The sequence below is a fragment of the Eurosta solidaginis genome, chromosome 2, assembly GCF_040869045.1.
Source record: "Eurosta solidaginis isolate ZX-2024a chromosome 2, ASM4086904v1, whole genome shotgun sequence".
Lineage (NCBI taxonomy): Eukaryota > Metazoa > Arthropoda > Insecta > Diptera > Tephritidae > Eurosta > Eurosta solidaginis.
The window spans coordinates 242,074,800-242,087,395 of record NC_090320.1 but is presented as its reverse complement, the minus strand read 5'-3'; the positions used below and the strand labels follow the sequence as shown (position 1 = coordinate 242,087,395).

The 12,596-nt window shown below is 41.7% G+C and overlaps 1 protein-coding gene and 1 pseudogene across 1 annotated transcript; one reads left to right on the top strand and one right to left on the bottom strand.

Annotated features, from left to right (window-relative positions):
• Window positions 1-677: 677 nt before the first annotated feature.
• LOC137241829 (uncharacterized) lies at window positions 678-3,049 on the top strand. The gene is given in 3 exon segments (XM_067769212.1): window positions 678-1,505; window positions 1,508-1,729; window positions 2,753-3,049. Coding segments are annotated over 3 exon segments (1,347 nt in total).
• LOC137242683 (vacuolar protein sorting-associated protein 28 homolog) lies at window positions 1,909-2,558 on the bottom strand (annotated as a pseudogene).
• Window positions 3,050-12,596: the final 9,547 nt, after the last annotated feature.

The window sequence follows — 12,596 nt, the reverse complement described above, 5'->3', positions numbered from 1 at the left end:
TGCTCAACTACCCATAGAGGTTGCACCTAACCAGATACGTGCCTCTTTTCGAAAACACATGCAAAATGTTGAGAACGTGTTCAAAATGATACACTGGCACCAACGGGTTAACGGATTTCTTTTTTTTTACCCGTACCGATAAAGTATTCATTCTTTAAAAGGATGCATATACATTTAATTTAATGGCACTATGACAGCACTGGAAGACTTCGGGATAAGAATATAACTCCTCAACTCCGTTGGTTAGTCAGCAATAGTTTCTTAAACTTGCGCATGTATGTTTTATAAAAGCGTGTTTTCCTTTTAATAATAAGAATGTTACATTTTGAAACATCCTGAAAATCAATGCTATAAAAATAATCGATAAGGAAGGAGAAATTTATTATCTTTCATTACAACCTTTCACAATTTTTGGGGTTCGTGTAGGCTTGTATAAATGAACACCCAACATATATATGATTTAACACTACGTTTATGTAAATCGCTGGACCAAAACTATGATGTGGTCAATATGGATTCAGTCGTGTCTGTTATTTCTTCATTGGAATGCTCACCGGTTACCAGAGAGCAAGTGGAAGCCAACAGATTGGCAAAGTTTATAAATCATTTAAGAAGACGTACTACGGACGAGAACTTAGCACGTCGGGCTAAGTCATTATTAAAAAAAATGGCGGGAAATGGTTGGTATTCAACAGCAACAAGTATTGGACACATCGCATATTAAATCATCCACGAAGCATAATGGGCTCGCCGTATTATACCCGCCAAGACAAACTATTCATACTTTAAACGAGCAGCAAGAACTACAACAACAAACTCCCCCACAGCCAATGCACGAGGAAAACAGTATGGGGATTTGTAGTAGTCAATATAATAGTAAAACAAAAACATTTAGACTTGTTGATAGTGGCAGTGGTGGCGATATTGTTGTCGTATCCGCTGCGGCCAATAACCAAATGTTGCTGAATGATGGTTTGCGTATTGCATCGCCAGCAGCGACACTTGGTGATGCAACATCCAAAGCGATAAGCATACCAAAACAAACACAGCAACAACATCAATCGGTGACAATATCATCAAAATTTTCGCTGATCAACAGCACATCTGCACCTTCAAATTCCTCAATACGTTATAAAACTTCAGAACCTCTTACCCCACCACCCGTTACGTGTAGAAAAATTTATGATACGCATACGCATACGCGCATACGCAGTTTTTCACTTTCACATAAAATTGCAGCTAACAAATCGCTTCTAAATAATGGAGATGAAGGCGACATGATCATCGAGGACGTCCATACTATGAATTGCATTGGTGGTAATCAGTCGCCATCGCGACAAGGTACGACTGGAAGTCACTATTTGCAGATGTTGTCAGCACAACAAGCGGCAATTGCGTCTCAAATGATGCACGTCACACCGGTTATTGGTGGCAGCGGCCGGAGGCGAACAATCAGTTCCAATAGTAATGGGGCTGGTACCCGGGAAGTGCATAACAAATTGGAAAAAAAAATCGCCGGGCGCACCTCAAAGAATGCTATGAACAGCTGAAGCATCAACTTCCTTTAAAAGAAGATGAACGCAAGAAAACCTCCAATTTCGCAATACTTGGCGAAGCGATTAAATATGTTAAAACCCTTAAAAAGAAGGATCAAGAGCTTGAAGCTGAAGTGGAGCAATTAGCTAAAACGAAAATAAATTCGCAACTTAAGCATATCTCATTAAATGCAGTTAAAAAACCGCTGAAGTATTTATAAGCATTTAACAGGTTGTGATAATCTGCAAAAAGAAATACATAACTTTAAGTTTAATTAAAAGCTAAGATATTAAATAATTTTTAATTTCATATGAAGAATATTCCTCCTCTAACACATAACAAATACTCTACGTTACTCCAACCACAAATAAACTATTGACTATGTAATAGTTTTGTAAAATCTGCATATGCCGATTCCAAATCAAAAGGAAACTGGCGCACTTGTCCTTCCAACTTTGTCCTTCCAACAACTCGTCCGAAGCTTGCATTTCATTCAGTGTACTCAGCCATGTTTCAACTTTTTGTTTTGCTTCAAAATCTTTCGGTATCAACGACAAGCGATCCATATTATCAGCCAAATCTTTCACATCCGGTTGTAAGGCATCCATTGTATTCATTTTCAAACGTAATTTATCCATAATCGTAATAAATAAAGAAACAATTTCAGCAATACACTTCGATGTGTTTCCCTTATCGTCTCGTATTGTAATTGGCCTATCTTCACGTATCCGTTCAAGTGCTGCTGGACAATCTAAGCGGAATTTTTTAGCGAATGTGTCAACATTGGGAAATTCATCACATTGGACTTGTTTAAAAGCAACTTTGTATTGTACTAAATATTTGGAACAGGCAGCTGTGTATTCTTGTGGTGTGATGCAGCCACGTATATAAGCCTTTTCTAGTTGTTGAAGCGTATTGATAATTGCATATAAATCTGCCATATTATCGTATTTTTCACGTTCACGTGCATTTCGATAGAGTTTTACCTCTTCGCATAGTTCGGGACAATTATCTTGCATTTCCCCAATGAATTGCAAGTGTGTGCAAAATCCTTTGTTTCCTTTTTATTGAAAGCGATAAATGTAAATATAGATGCCAATTTTCAATCAGATGACGAATAATTTTGCCTATTGACTAGAGTTGTCAGCTGTTATGGTGAATTCTGAATCGAATCTGTGTTGGGTAGCGTCGAAGCGCAAGTGCATCGCAACTTAAGCTTGTTTCATTAAAAAGGGAGTTAGGTCCAAAGTATGAACACATGTTTCCTGGGCCATTTTTGGACTTTGACCTAAACAATTGTGAAAAGGAGCATTTGAATGAAACTACATCTCTTTCTTCTGGCCTAGGAAGTATATTATATAGTTCGTCAAGCTCCTTTTCGAGCGGAGGAAGTAATGGCAGCACGACCATGTCCTCACCGGTTGGTGCAAGTATATCCCTGCCCACTGCGTTATCACCTGTGATATCTAAAACTTATATAAATAGCAACATCTGCGCCTGCAAACAGCGTTAGTTCTTCGAATAATGTTTTGACAATTCAAATCTGGACATTTTGCCTTCACATATTTAACTGGATGTTGACGTGTATTGATCCCTTCCATTGGATTGAAATATCACTATTTTTAAATAAGTACCATCCAGTTGAACTTCTTTAAATTGCTATGTCGACAGGGTTAAAAGTATTATTAGATGCAGCTCAATATATTGAGCATCAAGAGAAGTTAAAGAGATCCCCAATAACGGCTTCAAATGATATTGTAGAGCTATGTTATGTCGGTCAATGTTCTACGGGTTTTGATATAGCGAGCGGTGTTTGTGGCAACAATGTTATGAATACAAGAACTGCACGAAACACAACAGATTTATGTCAGCAAGTCTCATCTTCTGCACCAGCTGCAAGTGCCAGATTTCATCATGTTGCCAACGGGGTGATCATAACTAACAACAGCAATTCCCTAAATGGAAACCAATTGGTAGTTGAAACGAAAAAAAAATCATCCTAAGCAAAATAACAACAAAGACGTGACTGATTATGAGTTTACAAACATCAAGGTTGGTGGAGCCATAACAACTTTAAAGGGTACTCCTCAATCTTCTAAAATATCATCATTTTCCCCAATTGCTACAAATGATGAGACAGCGACGGAAGCAGGCATACACGAGGATGCATTTTCCTCAAATTCAAATTCATCCAGTGCGAAGCTTGCAAGATTGGAATTTAAAGATTGGTCAAGTGGAGTATCCCTAATTTTAGCCGATAACTCCAAATCCATTAACTTGCTTAGCACTGCTGTACGGTGAAAAATTTCGCTTTCTGTTGGTAATAAATCGGGACGTTCTTGAGATACTGGTATCTCTGGCGTGGGTACCTACCTTTTTTCATTCGAGCTGTACTTCATTTTCTGTCTGCGCAAACGTTCATCATTCCAAATAGCTTCGACACCAGGTTTTGAAGGCTCATTGTTTTGATCATAATTTGCCAGCTGGAAACGGCTAAGAACGAAATTGGAGCCAATATCAACTTCAAGTGTACAAATTGATTGCTTTTTCAGAACAATTGGGTTAAGTACTTGCTGCTCCTTCAGCTCGAGAAGGGCATCGCCTACAAGTATATATCGCAGAAATGAGCAATTAATGTGCATATATGTAGTGTGCGCATCGACGCACCCACCGTTAGTTAGAATGTTGTCGGCGACTTGACGAAATTTCAAAATTTTCAATGGTACGTGTATAAAACTCATACCATACAAATTGTAATACCATAAACTGTAGAATGTACGGCACATGTGATTCGTATGGATGAAAAATTTTATTCATAACAGCGCCGTTTTGTAGCAAATTCGCGGCTCGACAAACAAATCGAGGATTAAACATAAATATTTACGGTAACTAATTAGGCATCTTCAAATTTGTGATCTGTAATTAAATAAACGAAGAAATCTCGATTCAAAAGAATTTACCCGTCTACTTAAATGAAAAATTAACAAATGATAGTACTACGGCCACGCGCCGTAATAAAAAGAATGAAGCAACGGAAAAAAATCTTTCGATTAGTCCCGTTTGTTTCAATTCTGAGAAATTTACATTCTATACACGGGTGTGTATGAATGTGCACAATTTTTTTTGTCTTTGCGGCTGGTAAATATCTACCAGTGCATGGACTCTTGTAAAGGCAAAATGTTGGGGCACTGAAAATGGTAGTAGAGGTTTCGTGAAAACGATAACTACGGTTTATATTGGTACCAAAAAATTCCCAATTTTATCGTAAAACCAACATATCACAAAATAAATCACATCCCAAAACGTCTACCTACCACAACAATTTTCCAAGGTACCAAAATTACTGCCGCCAAATAACCAAGTTCAGCATGTTATCGTTTACGTAAAACTTCTAATTGTCGTTCAAATTATGCAAAAAAAAAAAAAAAAAAACGGAGAAAAATAGCGCAGAAAATATTCGCGTACTCAGTCATTATATTTCTCCACTCAAAAATTTATTTCCTGTTTAAGTTCTTCACAAATTTTTTCAAAATTTATTGATTTGGTCAGTATCGCCCCCTAATGGTAGTTGGGTGGGCTCTGCAATTCAATACTTTAAAATTATCGCAGTATACGTTTTCAGTGCGAAAATACTGAAATATTGGTAGAATCTAGGTTTTGGTAGCCGTAGCAGTAGAAAATGAAAAATGGGCCTAAAAGGTTGGTCAAACTACCAATGCGGTAAAGTCCGTGCACTGACTGTCCATATACTTATACCAACGTATGTACATATACATGCCGAGTTTAAATGTGCATTATATTAGGGATGCATAAAAAGATGCAAACGGGTACCCAAAAACCCGAGTCTGAGGAACCGGTAACGGAGCCAAATACCCTTCGGGAACCGTGCCGTTTGATAAAGGCCATCAATAAAACATGACTACAAGCGTACTTGGGGAAAAGTTGAAGAAATAAGTGAAGGGCAATACAAAAAAAAAAAAAAAATGCGTCATTCTACAAATTTTTCTCTTCGTCCAAAACGAAGATTTTTTATTTTTTCTTTACATCGCATACAATTTGCTGTCCAAACATTTTTTTTTTGTGTGGCGGGCAGGGAAGTTGTTGATTTTTAGCATCAACAACACTAATAACAGCGACTCAAAAGAACCCACGCTATACACTTTCTACCCGGTTCGGTACCAGAATGTGCGAACCGAAAAATCGTAAATGCTCATTTTTCTGCAGCACTAGTGTGCCCGTGGCTAACTAAAACGCTAGCGGGTGACACAAAATAAACGAAATAAGGCACTAAAGACCCAGGCACATAACGTGGGTTGAAAGAGGCCATGCACATGATGTGCGCCAAATACGAATATTTTTATACTGCTACAGATGTTTGCCCCCTACGCAAGCGCTACTAAAATATCCCAAATCTCAACAATACAATTAGGGACCACTCGCCCCTGCACTTTGACAATGACCCGACCCATTGAAACCTATTTCACTCCTTTCAGAAAAATGGGTCGTTTTGCCGCTTTAAAACGTAATGCTGCCACGAACGCAGCGCGCTATTCGTCGGAATGCCGAGTGTGTCTTGAGCGACACCCTATCCGCTTGTGCCCAGCCTTTCGGGCGAAAAGGCCAGAAGAGCGCCTCTACGTAACCATTCGCGAAAGCTACTGCGGAAATTGTCTGGCACCTGATCACCGCTCTAACGCGTGCCCGAGCCAAGGGCGATGCAAACGGTGCGGCGAGAAGCACCACACGATGCTGCACATCGCCTCGATCGACGAAGAGGAGCAGCTATTACGAGAAGCCCGCTCCAAGCCATGGAGCATCCAAGTGGAAGAGGAGCTAGATTCACCCCGAGAGCGGATGGATGACTCAATCTCATTATATGCGTCGGACGTTGGAACGAAGACTGGACCTCTTCGTCCACCCCGAAACCGAGATGCCAGCCGAACCGGAGCGGAGACGCGGTCTCTTCGCCCGACCATACCGCCTACAGCCAAATCATTTCGACCACTTCTGCAGCACGAGAGGAAGCGGCTCCAACAAGGGACAGCGACAGCACAGCGCCATCCACATAACGGCCGAGCGGAGACCCGGTCTCTTCGCCGGCAACCCAGGAACCCCCAACGGAGACGATCTTCGCGCGACCGCAGAGCGGAGACAAGGCCTCTTCGCCTGCAACAACGACTTCACACCCATCATCAGCCGCAGGACCGCCGCAACGGATCCGGATCGTTACAACTCACCACAGTGTCCGCCTTCCGGGCAGGGCTCCTAGCCCCGCATTCAGCTGCCACCGCCACCATGATACCGACGGTAGCGATCACCCCCACCGCGGTCGTGAAAATAGAAGCAGGGGGGCGGCTACACCTCGTCCGCGCCTTAATCGATGGATGCTCCCCCACCACAGTGATTGCGGATGAGCTCGCCCAGGAGCTCCAACTTCATACCAGCAACATTGGCGGGCAAGCAGGATGTCTGCTGCGTATCCGAGGAAGACACGGACAAAACAAAAGAATTGCGACCCATGCTGCGGTCGTATCAAATTTTCGGCGCATGACACCCACAACCAGCATCGACAGTGCCATCGCAGCCCCGTAAGCACATCTCCGTCTGGCGGATCCACAGTTCCATGCATCCGCGCCGATCCGCCTCATCCTAGGAACAGATGTATATGCGGAAATAATATTACCAGGGATTCTGCCTACCACGTTTGGCCCTTTGCTGGCTCAGAGTACCATCTTCGGCTGGGTACTCTCGGGCACAACCAAGGCCTAACATCAAAATGTTCGGTAACGACCGAAACAAATGGATTTTTTATACTTTGTTATTTTTATTGAATTTTGGTGTACACAGTTGCAACAGACTTGCATTGTGAATTCGTACCAGCGAAAAATCATTCGATTCCTCCATTGCCATACCTACGTGTCAAATAATAGCTGACAGGGAGAACGGCAGTCGCGAATGGCCAGATAAGGGAATAAAGGTTTGTTTTGCTTTTGCTCGCCGTTATTAAATTGAAGTGCCATGAATTGTACATTTGTTTCAAATCAGCTTTCTTTTAAATTTGTCTACCGAAAATCAGACTACATATTAATATTCATTTCTAAAATCAAGTTTATAGATTAAATTCCAGCCACCAGCTATGCAGGCATTCTAAAATATGTAAATAAAGCAATATACTACTGGTGAGCTAATGATTTAGGTAATCGAACAACGATTGAACAGGTGCTCGAAGCTGTTTACTATTGTGAACATTTCTATCAAACCTTCGCCACTTGTATGAATTCACAATGGAGGTGTGCGTTTAAAATCTTGTATCACCACAATAAGTTATTTTTTCTTGAATTTTCTTCATACAAAATTCTATGCTTGTTCATTTCCAATGAATTTGTAATAAACGGCAAGAAATATGAACACGTTTATCTTCTTACTTCTTTTCGCAATCCCTAGCTCTAGGCAAACCTGGCTCAGGCCTTAAACCATAACGGGAAAATTGGCGAATGACCGAGGCAGCAGCAACCAAGCTCGCACACTGCGCAAACCATTTTGCGTGCCGCCAAGCCGGCGGACTGGCCGGCGTTATGTTAAGTTAGATATAATTAGTTATAAGTTTTTTATTATTTTTCTTCTCTTCTTCACGGTCGGTGATCCTTGGCGGACTGTGATGTTGCGTACCGCAAGGGGGGCGGCATGTTTAGGCCCAATGCCTAACTTTTACCTGATTGACGGCGCCCCTCCCTAACGTTTTAATAATATTTCCAGCCACCCACACTCACGCCGCTTTTGTGTGCATGCATGTACATGCATGCGTTTCATACACATGCACGTGTGTGTGCAGGTTGTCAGCACCCATGCACGTATATGTGGGGGTCGTGGTGTGCGTGGCTTTTTCCCCCTCCTTAATACCAGAGGACCTTTTCGCGGCTTAGCGGTTGTCATCAACGGGACAACCGGGCTCTTTCTCGATTGACCGCCAACCAGCACACATCGCCAAGGATCACCGTCATCACTTTTTCAACATAAAGGTAACCTTATAACCACTGTAGATTTTCTTTTCACTCTGAATTAAATATTATATTATAACGAGGAAATTCCTCTTTGTGTTTTCTTTTATCATATTTTTTTGAGTGAACCTTCCCGAGATCGACCCTTGTGCGCCTACCCACTGCCGGTTTACGACGCACTCAGGCCGAACACCCACAAAGGAGTGGCTAAACTCACGTGAATGCACGTAACATAAAACCTAACTTAGCTTTGAAACCTCTCCGGGAAATACCATATCAAAAAGTTATTAAACTATTTATAAGTAAGTTTAGACCCCCGATTACTTGGTGCGAATTCAAAATGCGACTGAGAAGGCATCTAAACAGGTATCGCTACTGAGCAGGTTGATGAAATACTTCGTAACACCGCCGAAAAGCAAAAGAAAGCTGCTGATGGATCTCACTCTACCCACGCTATTGTACGGCGCCTGTATAGCGAACAACAGTTGATTGTAGTCCCGCTTATCACACTGTATCAGGACCAGCCGTGTAAGTGATCTGAACCATTGTGCGTTCAATGGCTGTCGGTGATTGCTTCATCTGTCTCGCTTTTTCATCGGACTACTCTGCAATGGCGGCCACTGTGGTGTGATGGTAGCAACATCAAAATTTTAGAAATAAGGTTTTTCAATTAGAAGACAATTTTTCTAAGCGGGGTCGCCCCTCGGCAGTGTTTGGCAAGCGCTCCGGGTGTATTTCTGCTATGAAAAGTTCTCAGTGAAAACTCATCTGCCTTGCAGATGCCGTTCGGAGTCGGCATAAAACATGTAGGTCCCATCCGACCGATTTGTAGGAAAAATCAATAGGAGCACGACGCAAATTGGAAGAGAAGCTCGGCCTTAGATCTCTTCGGAGGTTACCGCGCCTTACATTTTTTTTTTTTTTACTCTACAATAAAAAAAAGTTGATGCTAGGTTCTAACAACATTCGTTGTGGCATCATCAATGACTTTAGAGCTCCATTTTACACTAACATCACCTCTTACCAGTTGTTGAGATCCTTGTAGTGAGATATGTTGTTTCTCAAAGGCTCATATATTATAATAGGGGAAATTACAGACACTGCCAAAAAGAAATCGTGCGGTACGGCGTAATATTCTAGTAAATCCAACCTTTATTAGCTCTATGGATTTAGTCTAAACACCATAGGTCTCTTTATAAGGATCTCTATACTGGTAGCTAATTTGGATTTGCATAGCAAAAGGCTGCCCACTTTATAGCAAATATGAGTTGAATAATGAAATCCGATTTATAGCATATTTGAGTTGATTAATAGAAGATATCCGCCTCTTATGGACGGGTCAGCATCTCCTCGATTCTATGTGCTCGGGCGCCAAGTATAGATGTTGCTACAATAAATGCGCGACAGGAGGCGAAGAAGGATAGAAGAAAAATCTTGCGACTTTTCCATGATATGTATGCGACCTAATTATGCAGAAGATGATATGTAGAAGTTGCCGATAAGGCAAAATTCCTCGGCGTAGTTCAAAACAAAAATCTGTACTGGAAGGAGAACGTCAGTCAGCGTGAAAAGGAAGCGTACATAGCATTAAATACACGTGAAAGAGCCATTGAGAAAAAATGGAGAGCCCCCAATACACGCAGACCGCGATTATTCCAGTTATATTGCTGTATGGTATGATCAGAAAAAATGGTGCTCTAAGAACAATGTCAAGCTTCTCTTGATGGGATCATTCTTGATATCTTGTCCATGGGCCTAGAAGAATAACGAGCTGCGACGACACAGTCAACCCCGCGTTTAAGAGAGGCGTTCAGTTTGACACTGTAGCATACTAAATAATTATAATTTTCTCCCTCGAAGCACAGACGGTTATGAGACCACAATGGTTTTTGTCAGCAACTTCATGCTAAACTTTCCCATCAGGTATGATTGGATGGAGTCGAAGAGGTGATTCGCTGTTCACGGCAGCATACCCATGCACACCGACGGTTCCAAGTTGACCGGTATGGTTGCATGGATAGGTCTAATCAAAGTACTAAGACCCTCAACTCTCTCTTTTAGGCTACTTTATTATTGTTGAGTCTTCCAGGCAGAAGTAAACCTATAATGGGAGGTGAAGTTTGGATAGAAAAGCACAAGATTAAACTCCCGAATCTATACTAAGAATATGGATCAATTGAGCTGTGTTCACCTCACAGGGGTCTCGCCACACAAACACGTTCAGGGGGAACTGTATTGGTGACGAACTTGCTAGGCAGAATACGATCAAGTAGATTCTTCCCGATAAAGAACGCTTAGGTATACCCTGTGACACATTCAAGCTAATGCTAAAAGTGTACATCTACCATCAGGTCAGCGAAAGATGGCTACATACAACATTATATGAGATATATAAGCAAATCTGGCCGAAATGGGATCTTAAGATAATCAGTCACGTTCGAACTATTAGTAAGGAACAAATTTCCACACCTGTAGTAGTACTAACCGTGCACTGCCCTGTTGGTAGGCATGCAGAAAAGCCAGCAGTACTCAATTGTCGATATTGTAGGAGTTGTAAAGACGTCGAAGGGGGAGAAAACGATGGATCACCTCATTTCCAACGTGCTTATTGTTGTTGTTGTTGTAGCGATAAGGTTGCTCCCCGAAGGATTTGGGGAGTGTTATCGATGTGATGGTCCTTTTTAAAAAAATAAACGTAAAGCGCGATAACCTCCGAAGAGATCTAAGGCCGAGCTTCTCTTCCAATTTGCGTCGTGCTCCTCTTGATTTTCCCTACAAATTGGCCGGACGGGACCTACATGTTTTATGCCGACTCCGAACGGCACCTGCAAGGCAGATGAGTTTTCACTGAGAGCTTTTCATGGCAGATGTTGCTTTGGCCGGGGTTTGAACCCCGGGCGTACGGTGTGGAAGGCGGAGCACGCTACTATCACACCACGGTGGCCGCCAATGGTCCTTTGCCAGATACAAATCCGGTACGTTCCGGTAACACAGCACCATTAAGTTGCTAGCCCGACCATCTGGGGGACGATTTATATGGCCACATTACACCTTCAGGCCATCATGCAGGCAACCTGAAGGGTTGCGCTTCACAGCCCCTTGAATCTGGTACTTTAGTCGCCTCTTAGAACAGGCATACCTACCGCGGGTATATTCTGAGCCCCTAACCCGCTGGGGTTAGATCGCGCTGTCTGGCAGCTTCTTTTATGGATAATCTACGACAGTTCGTACAGTATGACATCAAGGACTTGGTTCTCAAAGTGGTTCGAAGATGAGGGGAAAGGATGTCCTTTTCAGGTACCACTATAGCTCTTTTGACACAGGCCTATGTGTGCCCCGAGGCAGGAACTTCAACATACCTAATCTAATCTGTGAGCGGCAGATATTTAAGGAACATATTTCTCAATGATCTTCAGACGTTGACTTTTTTCACGTAACACACGTCTTTCGCGGCTATGCTTCTTGTAACAGCAAATTTAACAAGAAATGACCGTAGAAGCAGGAAAGAATCATAGAAATAAAATGCTGCTAAAAGTAATAAGCAAAATGAAAGAATAACTGAGTTAAATTTTGTGAACGTGTTTGAAAGATCAAAATCGGGGAAAAAATGTTTAACGATCGGCATATAAAATATTTACTATACAAAAAATAAAAAACAATTGTTTAGTGTAATGTGAATTACTGTTTCTTTTGAGAGAATTTTTGGAACAAAAACATGCGGAAGCCTGGGGAATTTAAATGAATGAATAACTGTTGCAACAACAATGCCAACAACATACATATATATAACAGTAGAAGTATGCCATGATTAAGGAAATGAAAAGAGAACTCGAAATGTGATGTACTTGCATAATAATGTGGTGTAGGCGTTATGTTGCAATGACGGGTCTATGCGAAAGAAACATAATCGGTATGCTTGAACAATCCTCTAACATCCATCATTCACAAGGGAATTTACAGTTATTTACTTCGTTTTGAATGGCGCTTAAAGTTTAGAAGTGAGCTCGTGGGGACACACTATGACTCTTTGATAAATCGCTGGCTTTGACAGAACGGCTCGAA